The sequence below is a fragment of the Solea senegalensis genome, linkage group LG3, assembly GCF_019176455.1.
Source record: "Solea senegalensis isolate Sse05_10M linkage group LG3, IFAPA_SoseM_1, whole genome shotgun sequence".
NCBI classification, from domain to species: Eukaryota; Metazoa; Chordata; class Actinopteri; order Pleuronectiformes; family Soleidae; genus Solea; species Solea senegalensis.
The window spans coordinates 11,978,495-12,000,194 of NC_058023.1; the positions used below are offsets into that span (position 1 = coordinate 11,978,495).

At 41.4% G+C, this 21,700-nt stretch overlaps 1 protein-coding gene across 6 annotated transcripts in view; it reads right to left on the reverse strand.

Moving 5' to 3' along the window:
* Window positions 1-21,700, reverse strand: part of arap2 (ArfGAP with RhoGAP domain, ankyrin repeat and PH domain 2) — a 280,445-nt gene that overhangs the window by 47,722 nt on the left and 211,023 nt on the right. For all 6 annotated transcript variants that reach the window (XM_044020851.1, XM_044020850.1, XM_044020857.1 and 3 more), the window contains 3 exons: window positions 17,416-17,501; window positions 17,075-17,257; window positions 11,966-12,140 (listed from right to left, as the gene is read on the reverse strand). In XM_044020851.1, the coding sequence (XP_043876786.1) occupies window positions 11,966-12,140; window positions 17,075-17,257; window positions 17,416-17,501 (444 nt within the window). The remainder of the gene's footprint in view (window positions 1-11,965; window positions 12,141-17,074; window positions 17,258-17,415; window positions 17,502-21,700) is intronic.

Here is a 21,700-nt window from a genome sequence, read left to right on the forward strand (position 1 = left end):
CGGTTGTCCAGCTTCCATCAAAAACCAACAATGCGGTTTTACTACACGACAAAGAAATGTGGAATGTGGGAATACACATGGATTAAGATAGCATAATCCCAACATGTGATTCTGTCTTCATCTCCCGCTCATAGTTCTCATACAAAATCCCAGGCAGCGGCTATCGTCTAAAATGTTAGAAAAATGAATTCCTCGCTCACTCTGATTCATCGCAGTGGTTTTGCTAAGTGAGACTCCCTGCCAGCTTTGCAACTGCTGTTCTTCAATCTGCACCCAGTATGACTTTTTTTTAGTCATGACTTTGTCACCTGGTCATTTTCCTCCCAAATGTCAAAGATAAAGTGTTTTAATGCACCAACCTTCAAGGACTATATTTGTTCAAAATGAGCATAGCGCTCCCTCCTCTCGTCCTCTTTGTCCATTTAAATTACAGCAGTTCTAACTCATTTTCCCTTCTTCCCCTTCCCCATCTACTACTGTCCTGTTAGATTTAAGAGCTCCCCACAATTCAAACGTATAATTCTCAAATTCAATTAGCCTTAATCCTGGAGTTCAATTTTCTGCCAGAGTCTTGGCGATATCTCGGAGATTTGTTTCCCGCTACACCTCCATCTCTCTCATCAAGCAAGGTAAAATCATTTTAAATGAAAACTATTTTAAGTGATGGAACAATTACGCAGTTTACTGACACCAATGAGGCAACACATCTCTCCACATTGAGAAAAACAATCGTTTTTTTGTTCTGTGCTTGTATTCAATAAACTATTGAAATAAATGAATGACCAAGGCCAATGCCGATTGTTCTTTGGCAGTTTAAGTAAAAAAAGTGATTTTTTTTTTTTTAGAATTGTGTTCACTTGAGCACCAGTTACTCTGATATTTCGGTCTCTAAAGCACTTTGAAAGTTATGATCCCTATTTCCTGGTTTGCCTTGCTGCATATTTTATATTATTATTTTATATAAATTGGAACACAGCCCATGCTCTTTTCCCTTATCTACAGTTGTTGTTATGTTTAGTTATGTATTTCCTTGCTTTCTTCTTGTGTAGGGACTTGTGTGGTTTTGTTTTAGTCCATCAGCCTCTGTCTAAGGACAACAGATGTTTTCTGGCAAATGTACTTGATGATGGTCTTTAATGTGCAATATTCAAATAGACAAATTTGTTTTAATCCTTGCAAGAAAGACTTTCTACTGATATTCATGTCAACAAAATCAAGTGGTTCTTATCACATTCCATCAATGCTATGTCGAGATAGAGACTTTCTGAATAATCAGCATTTAGTATTTCTCATTAACTGATCAATGATATTGACAGAACAAAATGCGTCGACAATTGTACTTCTATTGTGAAGAAAATCAGTTAAAAAATCAGTTTTAACGTTTGTATTTGATTAGTACAGTAAACCCAAGGATGACGTGGCCCACTGTAAATTCTGAAAACTGAAATTGTATACTATTTATTTCACAAACAGACAGAAAATAACATTTGAATTTTAAATCAGGCCAATGCATTTCTTTTTCCGTAGTTTCTGAAGTGTGATTTATTTAAAAAAATTATCTAGTGAACTGTGAGGTGTCACAACTTACACTCACTCAGTTTAATTCACTTTAAGCAACTACAAATATTTTTGAAGTTAGCAGAAGCATAATTATGAAACTGAAAATGATTATGTTATATCAATACAATTGTGTGTCCTCTTGCAGCCCAACTGCAGTACCTCCATGGCCCACCAGGAGTCCACAGCCCAGACTTTGGCAAACTGATTCATTAAAACTGTTGATTGTTTTTGTTGTTGCAGTAATAGTTGATAGTGTTATACTTCCTAGCTGTTTTAGCTGTTGCCAATGCTTGTTGATGATAACGTTACCTACCATTTCAAAAAGTGGGCATTTAAAATACCAAATGCACCCAAAGGTGATAATTGCAATCTAATTAAAATGATTAAGAGTAGCATTAAATGTTTTTAGCTGCACCATTTCAATTAGCATCTGTGTGTGTGTGTGTGTGTGACAGAAAGAGAGAGCGAGAGAGAGAACCACTGTGTGAATGCATCATCCTGTGTTGTTATGCTGTTTAGGTAATTTGTTTTCAAATGTGTGATAGAATAGATTCTAATCTCAGCGAGACTTCTTGATTAAATAACCAAAATGAAAATGGATCTCAAACACTGTTATTATAAATGAAGACCGCAAGATATAACAGAATGAAAGCCGGCGTTTATCAAAGGTCCATTAGCTGCAGCATATACAATAAAACAACACAAAACAACACAATGTCTAACACAACTCTGTAGCCTACAAATGCAATATATCATGCGTATTGAATTCAAATTCTGAGCGGGGTAAACAAAGAACATCTCTGCAAAGGTTTGGAAGACCATAATGCCTCATAAGTAGTCTTATGAATCAGTGTATATTTAACGTATATACAGTATACATCAGCACCATCATTAACTAAAAAGTAGTTAAAATGCGTTTCCCCTTTACTTATTTTCATTAAATCAAGATTAATGCAGATTATGTAATTGGTCTTAATTCAATGGAGCCAATTCACTTAATTCTAGGAATCGTCTCCAATAGATAATTTTATAACCTGTCGGCATCAGCTGACCGTGGCTCCTATTGGGCACAATGGCTGTGCTGCCTTTCCCCCCCAATCATGTGGAAACACAGGTTACCACTGAATTGAGGCTCCATAGCCATCTTTGCTACTGGTTAGTAGCCACCTCGCAAAAATTATATAAATCTCAATGGTTATATTTACCAATTTGAAAGCCACTTTTGCTGTAAATGTGTGTATATGTAATTTGTGGTGATGACAAATAACAAAAACTACAGTTTTGGTCACTCGCTCTCCATGAAATGGCAGTCTTCGCCAAAAATAATGTAAGGGCATGAGAGCTAGTGTGGATAACGCAGGGTCCGCAGAGTGTTGAGCTTTGAGACATATTCAAACACCCTCAGGAATTTCAACACTACTACTGCTGCTGCTGCTGCTGCTGCCACCTTTTGGTAGTTTTGAGATCTAAGTATTTCCATACGTTTAATTTAGTTTAACAATTTCTGGAAATTTGTTATTGCAAAAAAATTGTCTTGGAATACAATCCAATTTGTTGGGAATATATGATTAATTCAATCATTGGCTTTTTCTTCAAACTAACGTTATTCCATCGGCCTTTAAACATAAACTAAGGCAGCTGCCATGAAGGCTTGAAAATCCAAACCAAACGCTTCTTCAGAACATGGAAATTATAAGTGAGTTATTGGTTATATGTCATGCAGAACCCTGAGAGGAAGGTCTCTGGGTCCAAGGAGGCAGAGCCAATCAGGGGACGCACAGGACATGCAGGGCTACTGGAGTACTGTCCAGCCTTTGGGTCGTTACATAGCAACACGTGTTATCTGGCTCTCAATCGAACACACGGAATGTGTCTGCCAGTAGCAGCATCAGGAATACACGGAGTCTGACTTTAATCAGTAAACTGCAGGTAGTCAAGTGTAGCACAGAGACACACAATGCACACATGAACACACTCACAACTGTCCCACCACTCAGGTTGAGGGAATGTAAATAAGGCAGTGGGCTTGATGCTGCGGATCTCTCGCTCGCTGTGTGAGCCTTGTTACAACAGTCCCTCTGGGCCCCTAAAGCTGGACTCCGTTAAGATGGGACTGTGATGTCTGTGGGGGTGGCAGTTGAGATGTCTGGCCTGTGCTGATTGGCTCAGTCCCCAGTGGAGGGAGGTGACATGACAGAGTGCTCAATTAGCCATCTGGTCGCCCACGGCAACGGTCACCAAAGCGGTGCCCGGCGAGCAGCGGACAGTGGGGTAATCAGAGACACTCACTCATACACGCACGCGCACACAAGCGACTGAGAGTGGATTTTTACAGGAGGATAGAATAACTATAGATTAAAGCAGGGGTGGGCAATTATTTTCCCCCAGGGGCCACATGACAAACAGAAAATATTGTTGAGGGCCGGACCAGTGGGTTACACTAAATTCTGCTCAATATTAATGTAATCTCATAAAAAGCAGTAAATCGTGTTGGTACACAAACTAAATTATTGGCGAGACAGTCTTTATTTAATTATTACAAAAAAAAGAATAAATGTCACATTCTGTAACACTGCACTTCACAGAAGACTGAGGAAAGTAAGGGTATAATCATCTTGTGTTTTTACTGTATTTTCTTTCACTATTTTACTGTACTTTACCATGGGATGTACGTTTTTTTTTTTACTACTGTACATGTATGTTTGCTCTGTATTGTCTTCTTTCTGTACTGTTGTGGGTATAGCGTGTCTGTGTGTCTCAGGGACTTAGCTCCGAGAGCTATAATCTGGTACAAAGCATATTTTTTGTGCAATAAACTAAACTAAACTAAACTCAGGTGAAAATATGGAGCTACTATACTAGTGTAGTGTGGTCTATTATAGTGAGTACAGTAGACCGCGCTACTCTAGTATAATGTGGTCTACTGTGGTGAGTATTGTCAGACACTAACATGACACATCCCACCCGCATTTATGAACGCACGTACATTAAATGTTTTTAGCGTTAGCGTTTGATATGTCTGGAAAGACGGGCAGACCAATCAGCTGCTGGTCTGTGTGTGTGTGTGTGTGTGAGGGAGAGCTGGAGACGGATGAACGGAAGTGGTGATTCTGTAGCCACACATTGATCAATGTAAGGAAACTTTGGAAATACACCAGTGTGACCACTCCACTCCAGGGATGGCCAAAGGGCTGGATGTGGCTGATTTATCAGCCCAATTCCCCAAGAAAACTAAATAAAGCTTGTCCCACGCCAGAGGATTTTCAAATCTGACTTGGGAGACGACAGACACAAAACTTTGTAACAGATGTGCAATGTTTTAATCTTGAGAAAGAAACAGACTAGACAATCCAGTCAAGACGCAGGGCCACACATGATTTCAGGAAGGAGATTCCATGGATTTGGGAGCTCACACAAACTCGCACGATTTAAACGCAAGAAAACTGTGGATGAAGTCATGGCTGAGAAGATGGAATCTTGGTTGGTACAGCGGTACAATACGGTTCTACAACAAAAGTACGCATATCAAACTTGTTTAGTAGTTACGATGTGAAGACTCTGATGTATCATCTGATGACGTAAGGATCGCATCTGTTAACTCCTCACACGACAGGAATCGAATTAGCCTAAAATCGGAAGGCACCCACAACTGGCGGAAGAGCCAGATCGGGACTAAAATCTGGCAAATTATCATCTAGTGTGGGGCAGGCATTAGAAATTAAAAAAAAGGGATATTTTTCAATGGAGGACGCAAATGTGCTTAATTAATTGTCCTCCTGAACTGACTATCACAACACCAAAGCACCTGCAAAGCAGTGTGTGGAAAGTATTTCTGGCTCTACATAACAGATGCAGGGCTGCCAAGTTTTACAAAAATCTTGGAGCGAGATTTGGTGAGGGCGACCGAAATCTTGCTCCACATGCAGCCACAGACAGGAGGGAACACTGTAATTCATTTGAGTATACTTACATGTACCTGTATCCTGGTGGATTTTGGGGTGGCCTGATGGAGATGTGCAATACCTAAACTAATTCAGATTCATAGCCTAGATCAAATAAACCTGAGATCACGTTTGGGTTTAGCTGCCCCCACATTCAAAAAGCACTGTCGCTGACTGCCTGTGTGCCTATAGTGTACTTTATGGACCTGTGTTTCAAGTTCATGGTTGAATATGGTTTGATTAGTATGAAAAACATTCTTGACTCACACGAACTGCCACAGTATAATAATTTAGCATGAAAAAAGCCAAGACACAAGCGCATCCATTCTGCATTCTGTATTTATCCAGCAACAAGAAATACTATTTTCTGATTGGCTGATAGGGTGCTAATTCAAGACAGCTGTATGAATGATCTACGCAGCGCAAACTGCCTTCGCATCGTCGATTCACAGATTACTAAATTATGTGCGGTGAATTTGATCACTTATCAGCGTGAGAAATGACGCGCGAACTTATTGAAATGTGTGTGCAGTTAGCGGCGGAGTTAGCGGCGCATATGGCGTTAGCGGAGACGTCGCAAACTAGCGTCCTTTATCAAGTCTGTCACACTAAGCAGAGATTGGTCGAAAGCTGGATCACTGGGAAAAAAAACTCAATGCCGCTCAGCTCCTGTGCAATGACGCAAGAATAACCATTGCACCCCTTTGTAAAAAATGTTCCATTTCAAGCCAGTTAATCAGCTAAAACGATTGACTGGTCAGCCTCTAACAGAGCTACAGCTGCCCACACAAGGGCAAACATGCAAGGCAAAGCAAAGACATCATCTACAGGTGAGGCCAGAAGTCTAAAAAACTTCTACCCATTAAATCACACAATCAGTACAGCAATGAAACCAATTTATTTACTGGCATGTGTAACCAGAGGGCACAAAGGCATCGCAGCCACTTTCTATCTCATGACACTCCAAACTAGTTCTTCAAAATGAAAGCCTTTCACAAATAAAGACTCACCACCAGGGTAAAAAAAACTTTAATTCTCACCGTCTCTCAGCAGCCGCATGTGACCCGTTGAACTTTCTCAGCACGGTGTGTTGCTTTAAAAAAATATATATAAACAACCTCAATTTGCACTGAAAAGAAGCAAAAGAGCCTTGCAATGTGCAGACAACAAGGTGGAATGGAAGTGCATGAAGAAACAGGTCCTCTGATTTACTGTTTTTGTATATGTGTGTGTGTGTGTGTGTGTGTGGTCTTCGTGTTTTTATTATCCACACAGAAAAGCGTGGTGGATAAATTTTTAATGCGCCGCAAGACTCAGAGATCCGAGGCGTCAGGAACGCCGACAATAAAACTTTGCTGCCTCCAAATCTATGGTGTGTCATCGAAGAAGAAGTGAAATGATGTCAACAGTACGAGGTATTGCTTGTTTAGCTTGTTTTTTTTTTTTTGTTTTTTTTAAAAGCACAATGTCCCCGGGTGGAGCAAAGAGCTGCCATAAAATGCAATTTACATGTTTGTATCGCTGTGTTTACAGTTAAGGCATTAGCGAATACTTTCTCCCGGAGATTTATAGTGGAATCGCTGGCACGGATTGAGCCTTTCGCTTCAAGACATACAAGTGTTTCAGGGCACAAATCAAATCTGCAACTTGGAAAGCCACTAATTGTGCAGGTTTTATGACTATGGCTTATGAATATTACCGAGTTTCTGTTCCTGGTAAAGTATGAGAGTGCAGGGAAACGGTGGCGCCGCCGTTGCAAAGACGGATCACTGAAGATTAAAATGTTGCACACAGTAATATGGCCTCTGTATCGTGATACGTATCTCAGCCTGAGTTTGGAGGGAACAACAAGCCTCAGTGTTTTATTTTGCTTTGTTTTGTTTAAACCAAAACTTGACAAAAGCTCTGAAATCGCACACATACTGTACTTGAATGGTTAATGAGTGTAACATATAAAAAAGCTAAAATATATAGATATAAAAGCTAAAATTATACAAGAGGCCACCGCAGCAGAAGCCTTTGACTATAAGGTATAGAGCCATCATTGCAGCTGCCCATGGGGTTTACCAAAGTGCAAAAAAACACCACCTCGGAGAGCAGACGCTGGCGCTTTCTTTTTTTTTTAATGGAATCTAGGATAGGGATATGCAAATGAACATGCTCCTGCGGTATCCCAGGGTGCTCTGGGGCGAGCAGGTGTGGGCGGTGAGAACAAGGCCCGCCGAGGCCCGTGTACACGCACTCGCATACATACGCGGGGAAGTAGGAGCTAATGAAGTGGCAACGCTCTGGCATGTTTGGATGTCCAAACACTCAAGGTACAAATGAGCTGCTGTGGAGGGAAGGGACGGCGGAGAGGCTCGGCGAGAGGCAGGCTTGACAGCTTTGTTTTTATTCACTATATCCAAGGAAAGAAGAAGGTTTTTTTTACCTATTTTTATTTGTAGCCCACAGCGCGGGAGTCTCACTGTGAAATGACGCAGCGCCGGTTTAAAAACTACGCCAATTTTCGACCAAAGTCGTCAGGGGGGGGATCGCTGTTCCGGTGGGTCATTGTTCGTTGCTGGGGCTTCATCCAGCCTCCCACTGTGGGGACGGCGATGTTGGTAAAGTTTGTTGTCATTTTATCCACGGTAGTGTCTGGCTCTTGCCGCCCCACGCAGTGGGTGGGTGGGTGCAGCGTGTTAGTGGATGTGCAAATCATAAGGCAAACAAAAGAGGAAAAGAACAAACAGACACGTCGCTCGTACGCGCAGGACGCCACACTGCTGCAAGCAAATTAAATTCCCGACATTTGTCCTCACGTTACCTCAAATGTGTGCAACCTTTTCTTCCTTGCCGGAACTTCAGCAGTAAAGCTAAGGTCTTTTTTCTTTAAATGAACAACTTCCATACTGTTTGCTTCACTGTATCTTCTCTCTGGAAACGGTGCCATGCGGGTATTGAATTGTTCCCGGTTGTTGCTCAACAACTGGAAAAAAAAAGTTCACTTTCTGTTTAATTCGGAGTGTTCCCGAGTTTCCTCCACAAATAATAAAAAAAAAAAAGTAATGCAGACGCCTCTTTCCACGGCGTCGGGTGACGTGACCATCAGAGGGAAAATGTCGAATCGTTGCGGAGACTTAATCTTCCTCATCTGTTTCATCACTTTCAGAAGTTGTAGTTTCGTGTGTGGGTTTCATATTATTATGCAACCAGCTTTATTAACGCTGATAAAAACAAACCGGTCTACTCTCCCTCTTATTCAGAACGACTAAGGCAGCTGAATGATTTGGAAACATCAAAGTCCATTTTTCTGTCACATAATGACATTAAAATCTGACTTGTAATATATATTTGAAGTCCAGATTCAGCTCAATAGGCACCGTGTTAAAGATTTAAACCACGATGGAGCGTTATGAAATGACACAGTGGAAAAATAAATCGCTGTATTCTAATGCTAATGTCTAATAAACTGCAGTAAACAGTGATTTAAACTTTAAAATGATCAAGCCCTACAAAGTATCCTGTGGACAAGATTGATCATATTTGGCTTTTTTCGGGTTTCAAGGTAATTACTGTTGTGTAGGGAATGATCAGACACCGATGTGCCACAATTGTCTCATTTTGACATTATGAGGAAATAACAATATGTTCTAAAAAAAAATGTTTTTATTATCCTGTCAAAACGTGCTGTCGCCACAGTTTCTTGTACAAACCCAATTATAGAGTTTTAATGTCAATACCGTTAACAGCTAACTTTACTCCTTTACTTACTCTGTTGCAGACTCTGTTCTGTTCTATTCAACGATGTTGTTTAACTTTAAGTGATTTCTGTTCTCTGTTCACGCTCCGTTCAGCAATATTTACAGGCCTTTGTGTGTGTATACAGCAGCAGAGCGCGTGGGGACGTCTTTAAGCAGTAGGATTTGGCTTAATCAGCATTGTGTAAACTCGTTTATGCATGTTAAAGTTATGCACTAGAGGTATTTACCACTATCCCTATCATCGGGAGTCCTGTCACAGAATGCAATAATGATATGTGCTGTTAAGACTACGGGGACGTGCGATACAGTTTGGATTTACGGACAATACTTGTTGCTCGTCGTGCCAATTTATCGTTTTTCTTAAAATACGTCAAAAAAAAAAACAATAAAAGAAAATGTCTGCAAACTTTATGTTAACACCATAAGTTCATAACACCGCGTTAGATGCTTGAGAGGAACCCCGGGTTACACTCAATGCACACGACAGCGTTTAAAATGATGCATTTCTACAATATCCGCACATACAGTAGTTACGGTGAAGAATAAACAACGGGTGTAGAAAATAAGCTATAGGGAAAGCAGCTTGTGGTTAGTGTTAGGGAAAGATAACGGTGAAACACTCCTGCACTAGTACTGAATGTTGATATGACGCGTTACTCATGTGCAGCCGAGTCGTTCACTGTGGATGTCATGTCATGTTTCAGTCATAATCTCATCTCTAGTCTTTTATTTAATGTGAAAACGCCAGGTTTTAAGAAGCTGCTGCTGCTGCTGCTTCCTCCTTCCTTTCACTGACTGTCGTCCCAAAGGCAAGATCTCTGTTACATTTGAAATCTGTCTTGTGTCTCACAGTAAACCCTCTGACCTAGCAGGTCCGTCTCCCCTGCAGTCACTGGCCAGTTTATTTGGGCATCCATCACCGCTGGAGGAGTCTGATAAAGAGGCTGTTTGTTAATAAAGACATAATGAGAGTATGGAGATGCTACACGTCGCAGGCGGAACGGACGCCACGTGCATGGAGGTGCATGTGTCCTTCCGTCTGTGTGTCTGCACTCAGGCCCTGTCGCACACCCTCAAGTAATGACCATCACCATGGCAACCAGGTGACCCTTGTCAGCAATTAGGAGTCCCTAACAGACTCGGTGCCGGTGAGTGAGCACAGATGTGCTGCATACATTATGTAAAACACGGTCCCAGAGAAAGTCTCCCCCGGCCCAGGCACCAGCCAGCCAGCAGGCGCTTGCTCCTTTAATATAATACATTCTTAACATCAGCAGTGTGTGTGTGTGTGTGTGAACGTACACAAATAAAACACATCAAACCAGGAGGAAGACACACAACAAAACACATCTATGCCGTGTCTGCGTTGCCAGGGGAACATGGGTGGTGGGAAATGCAAAGGTGAGTCAAAAGGAAAGTAAGACATTTCATCTAAGAACTCGCTGCTTTTTAAATGTGTATGTGTGTTTTTCTGACTTGATTTCTTATTCATGGCAGTGGCAAAAAAAAAAAAAAAAAACAGCCTGCCCCCCTGTGTTTTTAGAAATGTGGCGGCACAGCGGTAGTTTGAGCTTTAAACATGATTGGCTTGTTAAGGTACACGGACAATGGGCTGAATGGACGCAGCGCCGTTGGGCATGCGAGTCCAAATAGTACACCTGGTTTAAAGGGCTTTAAAGGTTTTAAAAGCGTCTCGTCTGTGTGTGTGTGTGTGTTTTGATCTAACCACAGGTTGCATCACTTTGTTGTTCTGTTGTTTTGTTTGTTTTTTTTTTTGTTTTTTTTAAATAAAAATTTATGTATGGTAATAACGGGGGAAAAACAAAAACCTGCCCAGGTCCCTAAACCAGGGAGCATTAGAGTTTGTCAGGCATCTTTCGAAGAATGTATTAAATTATGAAACTATTGTGTCGCTCTAACCTTTCTATTTGTCAATTGATTAATCATTGCAGCCCGAGTTTCAACACACAATAGATCTTGACTGGGTCCATGACACTCTGTTGTTATGTGCATTTTTAATAAAAAAAAAAAACACTAAATGGAAACATAAATTTAAAGAAATATTGAGGGAGGTGGAAAAGTTGGTGAATCGATAAAAAACTGAATGCAAACGAGTGCCGGGGAAACAGATTTCGTGAATAAATGATGGCATTGAGAAATCTCATGAAAAAAATCCAGCAGAAATGGCTTTTGTGCGGACGGATGAGGAAGCCGTCTTTCCACAATATAGTGCCAGAGCCCAATATTCTGACAACAAGATGGAAGCAGCAAAGAAATGTGACAATAAAAGTTTAAAACCTTTTAGCCCCAAGTACTGCTTATTACTGTGAACTCAATTGTTAGAGTAATAAAGCGAGAGTGCATATATTTTTGGTGATTGTTGATGTGATTCTGTTTTTTTGGTGGGCTCTGTCAAGCAACACTATCAGTCCTGACACTGATAGTATTACATGACACTCTCTTTGTCATGTAATAGTCATGTAATCTACATCTTGATGAGCATTCACTTTAACCAGGCACTTCTGTCACCGCACGTCAACCATAAGCATCATTTCAGCTATAATGACCCATGATAATGTCCCTCTTCAGGGCTGAAAGTGACAACCAAGAGGCAAAAAATGGGCTTCCATGTGTCAGGATAGTAAACAGACATGTTTTAAAAATGGGAAAGCATGTGCCGGGCAACAACAAGACAGTTTGACAGTCGACGCCGCTTACCAGATAGTTTGTTCTGGTGCAGGAACTCCATCTGTAGCTTCTGTCCGGCGCACTGAGCTAAGAGGTAGGGGGTGGAGCAGGTCGGATCTCCGGTGGCGCACATAACATCTGCCCCACTGAACAGCAGCATCATGGTCTGCAGCACATCGGGCGACACCACTGCTGCGCACAGAGCCTGTGCACACATAAAGACAGCACACGAGAGCACATGAAGACTTCCTCTCCTCTATTGTGTCTTTTCTTGGCCGACGATGAGCCATTTATTGAATTCTTCATTAGCGCATGAGTGGGATACGTCTGCATTTGTCTGTGATTGAAGTTTGTTTGTACATTAGATTGTTACATTTATCTAAAGTACAGCACTTGTTTAAAGCAGCTTTCTGTAGGAGAACATTAACAACAGTAACATTAAAAAAGTAAAACAATGTTAAAGATCCACATTCAGCGCATCCATGCCTGTGTGCCAGCTTGATAGAGGACAAAGAGTCTATAAAGTGGCGTCAGAAATCGTATAAAGTTTAGAACTGAGTTCCGCACGCCGATCTCAAAAGAGAAGTAACAATAAGATCAAGCTTTAATACTCCCTGTGGGAAAAATAAAAGGTCTAATCCATGTGGAAAAAAAAAAAAAATGGTAAAACGGCAAATAAGAATGGGACAAATGGGCCATATTAAATATAATGATCCTAACAAGTTTGCAGAAGAGAAATGTAGAAATAACGACGCACAAAACTAGTAAAATAACAGCGGCAGGAAATAGTGAGGGGGAAGGAAAACAATAGTTAAAAGGCTTCATGAAAACAAACGGAGGACTTAACCCTAATGAGAAACACTCAAAGTAAAACCCCATTTACTAAATGATCGCACACAGTCGCTTTGCCAACTTAAGCAGCCCAGGTTATTTTTGTCAAGTGATGTGAAATATACACTTACACACTATAGGATCTGACAGGGCATGACATACAAAATGTTCAGAGCAATGAGAGACCGATTTAAAGAGAACAATCCACTTCAAGGCTGTTGACAGTGCATATGTGTGCCTCTATTTCTATTTATGTGCATATTTGCTGTAATGAAAAAGAGTACATGGTCTCAAAGTGGAAGGTCACTTCTACTTCTGCCCTTTTTTCTGGGCATCCCCCAAACTGGAATAGCACATCTACGTTTGTACAGTCTACGGCCTTATTTGGACGGGACTCGCTCTACATGGGTAGGTGGGGTGAAGTAATACCAGAGCTTAAAGTCCCAGAGTGATTTAAGTCCGCGGATTTGTTGATGTGTGACTGCACTTGTCCGATATTATCAAGAAGCAGCGTCGTACGAACACGACAACAGAAGGTGATGGCGGTGCTTAAATCGAGTGCCACTCGGTATCCGGGAAGCTGGCGGAGGCGTCTTAGTGGTGCGGTGGGTCGAGGGGCGGCGGGCTCTTGTCGGTGCCCAACTTACTTCTTACCCCGTGCGAACCCGGCAATTAATATTACAGAAGTCGTGTGGTAGAATTAAATTACTCGACATCCCCATTCAAAACGAATCCCGCCCAAATCGGGCCTATGACCGCAACTTGACTCTCAGCTCAACGTTTCAGTCATTCCTCTCATTGAAAATTTCTGTTGCCAAGCCAACACCTGCAGAGAAGAAACTGAACTTCCTGGTGCACCGAGGACGACGACGGAGTTTTTCGGCGTGGACGCAGATTTGCCAGCTCATTTTTTAAAATGAAAACATAGCCGCATGCTTTGTCTTTCTCCCTCTAACACGAGAGACGGGGGGGTCAGATTACGGCAAAATAGTCCCATGCAACTTGGCCTTATTCTGTATCGTCTCTGGAAATGACCTTCCGTGTCATAGCAATTACCTCAGCCGCTAGAGGGTTTAAGTGCGAGAGTGTGTGTGTGTGTAATGATATAAGGGGGTCCTTCGACACCCCTCTTCTCTCTAGGTCATGTGGCCTGCGGAGACTCTGTGGAGGTCACTGGGATATGAGCTTCTAATGGGGAACATGGGACCAAGTAACAGGGAAAGCGGGGAACGAAGAGAGGGCATGAAATGAAGAAAGCAGATGCCCGAAACAAAACAACTTAACGGAACAAGGTGGACACGTTTGAAATAATGCGAGGAGAAGTGCTGACACCATCAAGCTTATACCACCTCAACACCTTTTTAGTTATAGCTCACTATTTGAAGTGACACTTTAAAGAGTGATTTACTGCGTGTAGAGTCGGTTTCATGACCCCGGAGCCAATAGAAAGTGTTAAAACACCAATTGCCATCATTTCAGATTGCATGAATGTCAACGAGCAGATTGCAAGTGTTATTGTCTGTGTTCAAGAGAAGACTCCCAAAGGAGAAAGGTTTTATATAGAATGCTTTCTTTATTCATATTCATACTTGTGTTAGAGTAAGTAAATGTGACACAAAAGTGGAAGAACATGTCCACTGAGATTAGCCTCAGTGTCCTTGTTTCCTATTTTTTTCTCTTTTTTTTTCACAGATTGCTCGTGATTTATTACTTTATGCTAACATTTGCCGAGCTGCTCCAATCAGTATGTATTATCTATTTTAGCAAACACACATGAGTTGAGTCACGGCGTGTTCACAGCCTCCATGACACACTGATCCCTATCAAATGTGCTGAGCCCATTAATAAAGCCAGTCTAGACAGCAGGAAAGCAAACACAACTGCCCAGTAATTCTCCTTCTAGCTACCCACACACACACACACACACACTTTGCAATCTTGTGAACTAACTAAGTTTATTTCTGGGGTGATTGTGAGAACCTGGGCATCCAAATCCACCGTTCATCGAGTCCACAGGGGGCCTGAAGCGGGCTTTTTGACATCACAGGATGACACGAAGGTTTCATATAATAACGATGGGTCAAAACAATCGATTTAGTGATATATCGTCGTCCTTCCTTGTGTTAGAATGTAGTTGATGCACCAGGGGAGGGAGTTAGGAGACCCATTCACGTTCAATAGACAGACTTTATGCACTTTGTTCGTGAACAAATAGAGAAATTCAACGTTTTGTTTTCTTCAGTTCGACAGACATCGTGATGCGTCGCTCTATGATTGTCTTGCAACGTATTGATCGCCACCGAATCGCTGTATCGTGATATTAACGGTATCATGGACCATGTGTCGCGTATCGTATCGCGAGATGCCCTGTGATGACGTTCAACCTTAATTATACGATAAGTAGATTTACCTTTGTCCATTCATACAATCATGTTAGAGAATATCATCATGCTGTAAAGACATTGTAGCGCAAAAAGGCTAAGTATAAGTTTGTGTTTGCCTCATATTGCCACTTCTGTTATTTCACTACATTGATTCCCTGTTAGTTAGTTGTATACTGGGCTTTGCTGAGCTACAACTGTAGGTCCAACTTACTGTGCATGGAAATGCACTGATAGAGCACGGATTCAATATTTATAGAATGTTCAATTTGAATTTGGCAGCTCATGTATATGGAATATTTTAATTCTCGTTCTGACCCTGTAGCAGATCTGCACATAATCACACGCTAGTTGGTGCTGTATGAATGGCATTTAAAAATATTAATCAAAAGCTTCAATATTAGCAACAGGGTCAGAGATTTCCATTAATCTCCTTTCCTTTGGAAACACACAAGCTCTTTAAGTCTGCAAGGTCTCCAGGCCACGAGTCCTGAGGGTGGACATTTGGATTCAGCCACGCTGTCCATCTGTCAGTCACACTTTCACTCCCTCATCTCCCGGCAAAAAAAAAAAAACACACACTATAACAGCTAACTCACATAGCGCACGCGTTCACATGCATGTACACACACCTCACACTCGGACAATCACACGCACACAAAAGCCAGAAAAGCCGCAATAAAACCAACCCAAGCGTTTCTGTTTTGACCCTAATCCACTTTTCCACACAGCCAGCTAGTATATCTCTCCCTTATACGTCCCCCTCCCCCGTTCCCTCTTTTTCTCTACATCTCCATTCCTCTCTTTCAACTCAGGAAAACAATACAAGGGAGGGCTGATCTGCGTAAATGCTGACACAGGAGGAAACTGGTGGTGCTTTTAAGACCCTCTTTTTTCTTTTTTTTCATTTGCCGCAGCAATAAACCCTAAACCACAACCTGGCAGAGACGGCCTAAGCTCCAACTTGCTTATACTAGAGATCAATAAGACGCCCCCTTTGGCATCTCTGGACTTACCGTCCAGTTTTACCTGCAGTCAGAAGGTCAGAGAAACAAGAGCTATTTCAGGTTCAGTGGATTGAGCTCACAGACCGTGACATGTGCCATGCTTCTTGGAGGCCCAGACGAGGATATCAGTGCCCACGAGAGAAAGTTACTGAATAGAAAAACATGCTATTTCTTATTGATGTCTCCCTTGCGTACGCTATGTTGTGAGCATAACATGGCACGACTAAATCCTGCTGTGTCAAGAAACGGTGGCCCGAGTGACAATGACGCGATGTTATTCATCGCAAATGAAAGTGGTGCACAGCTGAAATGATTGGATGCTTCCAAGCGTTTTATATATATATATACTGTATATACGTATATGTATATATATGATAAAAAGCAAAAAAGTTGTTAGCAATTTTAAAAGTACAAAGATTTTGATAACGGCATTGATAAACATGTAAATAAGTATATTTCCATCCTTCTCCAGTGAATAGTTGTGCATCTATTACCGGAAGGTAGCAGAAGTATTGAAATTTACGAGGTCCATTGAATAAACCTCTGAGCTTAACATGCTGAGCATTCTGCATTACTCACTGTAGCTCTCATGTGCTGGATCGTGTCATGTCATACATACTTTAAAAGGTCAAAGAGCGAAAATGACGTAGTATTGACACTGCAAATGTGGCCCGTAGCTACTGTGACGTAAACATTTGTGATAATCATGTTCCTAGCCAGTAGTAATCATTGCTGTCGGGCCTCCATGTACAAGCCTCTCCACATGACTATAGGGTCCACTGATACTGTTAGGCTGTAAAACGTCTCATCAGAAACAATTAATCATCTAAAATGATTAGTTGGTCGACCTCTGCAGAACTCCTCAAAATTAAATTTATACAGCATCTGTTTCATTCTTTCTGTCTTTATGAAAATTGCACCTGGTTGAGCTGTTCCAGGTCATTAAAGCCCTCCAGGGCCTTCCGGTACTTCCTCTCCCTGTATTTCCTGCGAATGAAAGTGGCACGCTGCTCCAGTGAGGCTCCGCCATATAGCTCCTCCTCCATAGGAAGATTAGCTGCCCAGAACGTGTTAGCGTTCTTGTTGCCCACCTCCAGGAACAGCTGTCGGATGAAAAAACACAACATCCCAGGTTTATAATTAATATACAGTATGTCAAGCTGCATTGTCTCTTTAATTGAAAAGTGCACTCTACGTTACCGTGTCGCGAAATTATACACCTTTGTTACATGGTGAAAATGATGAGGTTTTTTGCACGAACCTCCACTAGCTCGTTGCTCCAAATACTGCTGTCCAACTTCAGGCTCCGCACTTTGGAAATACTTGGACCGAGCGAGCGGTGCTGTCCTGGCACACAGGAAGACAGCCATCAGATTGACTGATTGCACGGATACACAAACACGCATGCACATGCAAATTATTACAACCAATCAATACAATCTGTGAGTTCATGAAACCCCTGCTAATTAGATTAAATTAAATTTAAAAAAAAAAAAAATGCTGTTAGGCTTTCTGTTGCAAAAAAACTTCACATGAAGTCTCCTCCCTGTGCACAAACACATCTAGCGTCAGTGATGGAATAAATTATAAACAGGCAGTAACAAGATGGAGAAACAGAGCATGACTGCAAGCTCATTCTCTCACTCACAGCAGACATATTTGGTCCCCTCAGCACTCCTAATTGGAAATGAAAGCACAGAACGAGGGCCATTAATTGCTAATGAATCATGAGTAATTCATTGTGTTTGCTGGTCGGCCTGTTTATTTGGGTGAACAAGATACTTCTGGGGTTGCTTATGGCCAAAGACAGAGCATACATGCATAATACATTAAGCAGGAACACGCCGTATGAGTGAGGGTGAATTATTGTCCTGTGTGTAATGGCGGGTAATTTTAGAGATTTAGAATGAACTCATTACGGTTTCTCTATGCTCAAGCGGAGCAGCTGCGAATGGAAATGCAGGGCCCTGAGCTGTGACAGGGCATCCCAAGACAAATCCAGAGGGCATAGACACCAGAAAAATCGGAATTATTTGAGACCCAAGATATTAACAAAAGAATATTTCACTGGGATGCACAAGTTGATGACTAGGTGTTGTACTTACGTTATAAACACTTGTGTTTAAGTATGTCAATACAAAGCACAAAAGTAGGTAGGTCAAGTATATTTTGCTTTCTTTGTTCAATTTTATGCTCTTTTTGGCGGCCATTTTAAACATGACACCACAAGACTTATTTCTCCTTAATTAGATTTTGACTCTGATAAACCACGCCATATCTTACGATCTTATAATCAGACTTGATGTGATCAGATTAATGAATTAAATGAAGGAATAGAGGCAGTCCCAGTTTTCTGGTCACTGCAGTTTTTTCAGCTGCTACCTTTTCTAATTTAGTCCTTCTAGATATTATTTCTTTTAAAATTGACATGTTTTACATTTCAAACGCTGAATATCCCAACAATTATAATCCCATTTTTAACAGCTAAACAATTTAAGAGTGGTGCGGCATGTACATTGCGTTGACGAAAAGCAACGGACTAAGTATTGAACCCTGTGGGACACCACATGGAATATGACAGGCTTTTGAAACAAGCTCACTCTTTATTAAATACGGATATGATTTCAAACACAAAGCCTTGTTTATCAAGTGCATTACACCTAACACTGATAAAGGTGATAATGGTATGAGCACAAACATTAACTGGCACCGTTAAACATGAGCAATGTCATGTACAAATAAATTTAGAAAGCACTTTGTATCTGGTTTGTTAAAAACATATTACCAGTATTATATTAATACGCCTCATCAAATTTAGTCTTTTTCTGATAAAGGATTGAGGGGACTATAGTTTGACAATTGATGCAAAAATAAATCTGGGGTTATATGTATATGTTCATAAATACTGTGACTACAAATACAAAAAGGTTCACTTCTACCTCAAGGGTACTCAAAAAACGTGGAGTGGCAGTAGCTACTACTCTTTAAATATGGTTTCTCCAACCCCAAAGGTCACATTGTAAAGACAGAAATAATCACTGCCTTTACGGCCATAGTTTGATAAATAAGAGCCTCGTGAGCCTCTCACCTTCTCCTGAGTGAGTGCCTGCTGCAGTGCTGCAGCCAAGCTTCAACCACTGAGCCACACAGCACCACAGGACGATTTTCACTTGTATAAGGGTAATGAAGCTTAAAAAAAAAAAAACTGTGCACCTTCTGGCACTTCTGTGCACATGGTGCCATATAAATAGTGGTGCCTGTTGTAAATGTCTTTATCATTCTTGTAAAACCAAAACAACACACACAAAAGGGTATCCCCATCACAGTGGCTTTTCACAAAAAAAAAAACCGAAGGATTTAGTCTACCGTCTGAAACCCTAGTGACCCAAGCAAACAGATCAGGGAGCGTATTTCCAGCTCTTTAAGCTAAATGACAAGTCACAAGAAAAGAAGTAGAGCCATAAGCACTGCATTTCTATGTTACCATGGCAACCGTTGACACTCCCCAGTGGCCTTATCTAGATATTACAACCTTGGTTTGAAGTCGTTCATTGCAATTACACATGTGAAGGTGTCCCCCAGTATTTGAAGCAATGTCTTCCTATCTGGTAGTTACAATGGATGAAGAGAGTTTCAGCAGTTCTCTGGGACTTTATGTGGGTATTGTTTGGTTTTCCCCCCCGCAGGTTTTGTTTGGAATTTTTCTCCAACAGCAGAAGTTTTCAGTAAAAGTCAAATGTCAAACTCTGTTCTTCAGCAAACTGCTCGGCACAAAAGTGGAGTATATAAATATATATGTAGAACAACTAGCAACAGAATATACAGAAGAGGGAAAATTGTTGATGTGTAACCCAGGAATTGGTGGAGACCAAAACAGGGCATTAAAAATATGGAACAAGGACTTTCTGCATAGAGTTTGCATGTTCTCTCCTCTGTGGATTTTCTCCGGGTTCTCCGGGTTCCTCCTAATATGCCGATGAGGTATATTGGTCTATCTAATGTGAGAGTGAATGGTTGTTTGTCTCTATGTGTGGCCCTGCGATGGGACTGACGAACTGTCCAGGGTGTACCCCGCCTATTGCCCTGTGTCAGCTGAGATTGTCACAGCCCGTCACCTTCCTGTGGAGGATAAAGCGGTAGAAAATGGAAGGATGGTAGTCTTCCAGTTTCCCCACTGAAGCCAACCCAGAAGTGGTAATATGCTGAATGGCCACAAGGGGTTGCTAAAAGAAGACCATTTGAATGGAAGTCGATGGGAAACTTGACTTTTTAAAGTCAATTAACATCCCCATGATAAATGAATGATATCAATAACTAGAATCAGTTCTTCTCTAATAGAGCATGACGTTTTGTCCTATTTAGAAGGAAACAGACAATAAAGTACAGCCCACATGAGCGGATGCCAGTGTGATTGACAGCTGGCTATGTCCAATAGGAGCCTGGTTGCAGGTGAAGAAGCTGAACTTCTGGTTACAAAACCTGAACATGGCGCCAGGTAGATTTGGATTTTGGAGGCTCAGATTATTTTCAGTGACATCACTACCAGTTGCAATTTTCTCCATGCCAGCTAAATCTCTTAAAGCTCTTGTTTTAGCACTCGATTGTTGTTTTATTTAAGTCCTATGTTCACACTTTGTTGCATTATTACCTGTTGGCTATAGTATTAAACATTAATTGGAAGAAAAACCCCTGTTTTTATATTATCTAGGCTTTGATGCAATTCGTCTGTTCGTCTGATGTTAAAATAAAACACTTCCATATTAAGAAAACTGACTTTCAACCCGTCACGACTTCATAAAGCGAGAATATTACCATTTAAACTTGCTCTTAAACAGAAAGTGGGGCTGCAGGACTATTAAAATTCATTCCATCTTGGCAAGAAAAGAGGAAAGCCTGGGATCAGTTTTACCATTAGCCATCTCATTACTTCTTCCCTCTTCCTCTTGTTCAGCATTTCTCTTTATTGTCCATGACATGAGAGTGCTAATTAAAAGCGTTAGCACTCATTGGTATTCCAAATGGACCACCGCCTAGTTTAAGGGGAGCACAGTGTGAGGACAGCTTCCTCGTTGCAGATATTCACCCCGTCTCTCGCAAGCACGTCGGGAAAATGTAATATTAAAACACCCCTGCAAATGGAATCATTTAAGGGTGTTTGAAAAGGGATGTCGGATATATGATGCGTACCAATTACATGGACTTTTTGCAGAGGTGAGGTGAAGGATGGTATTAAAAGTTATGACAAATCTCGAGCTTGGAGAGGATCTGAGGGAGGAGGGAGCGTAGAGTAGCATGCAAGAGTACAAAAAAACATTCTCCACATCGAGCACGGCTGCCGTGTCTCTTTAATCATGTTTGGCGGGTCAAATAGCAGTTTGGGATTCCCCAAGTTCCCAACCGTGGCTTAATCTTTGTTGTCATTTCATCTGTGACATCCAGCACAGCCAAACAGATTAGAGAGTCCAGAGGCCAGACACCAGCTCCCATAAGTAGCTTATCACCTGAGATCTTATAGAAGAAGAGCCTCTGGGTCAGAGTACACACAC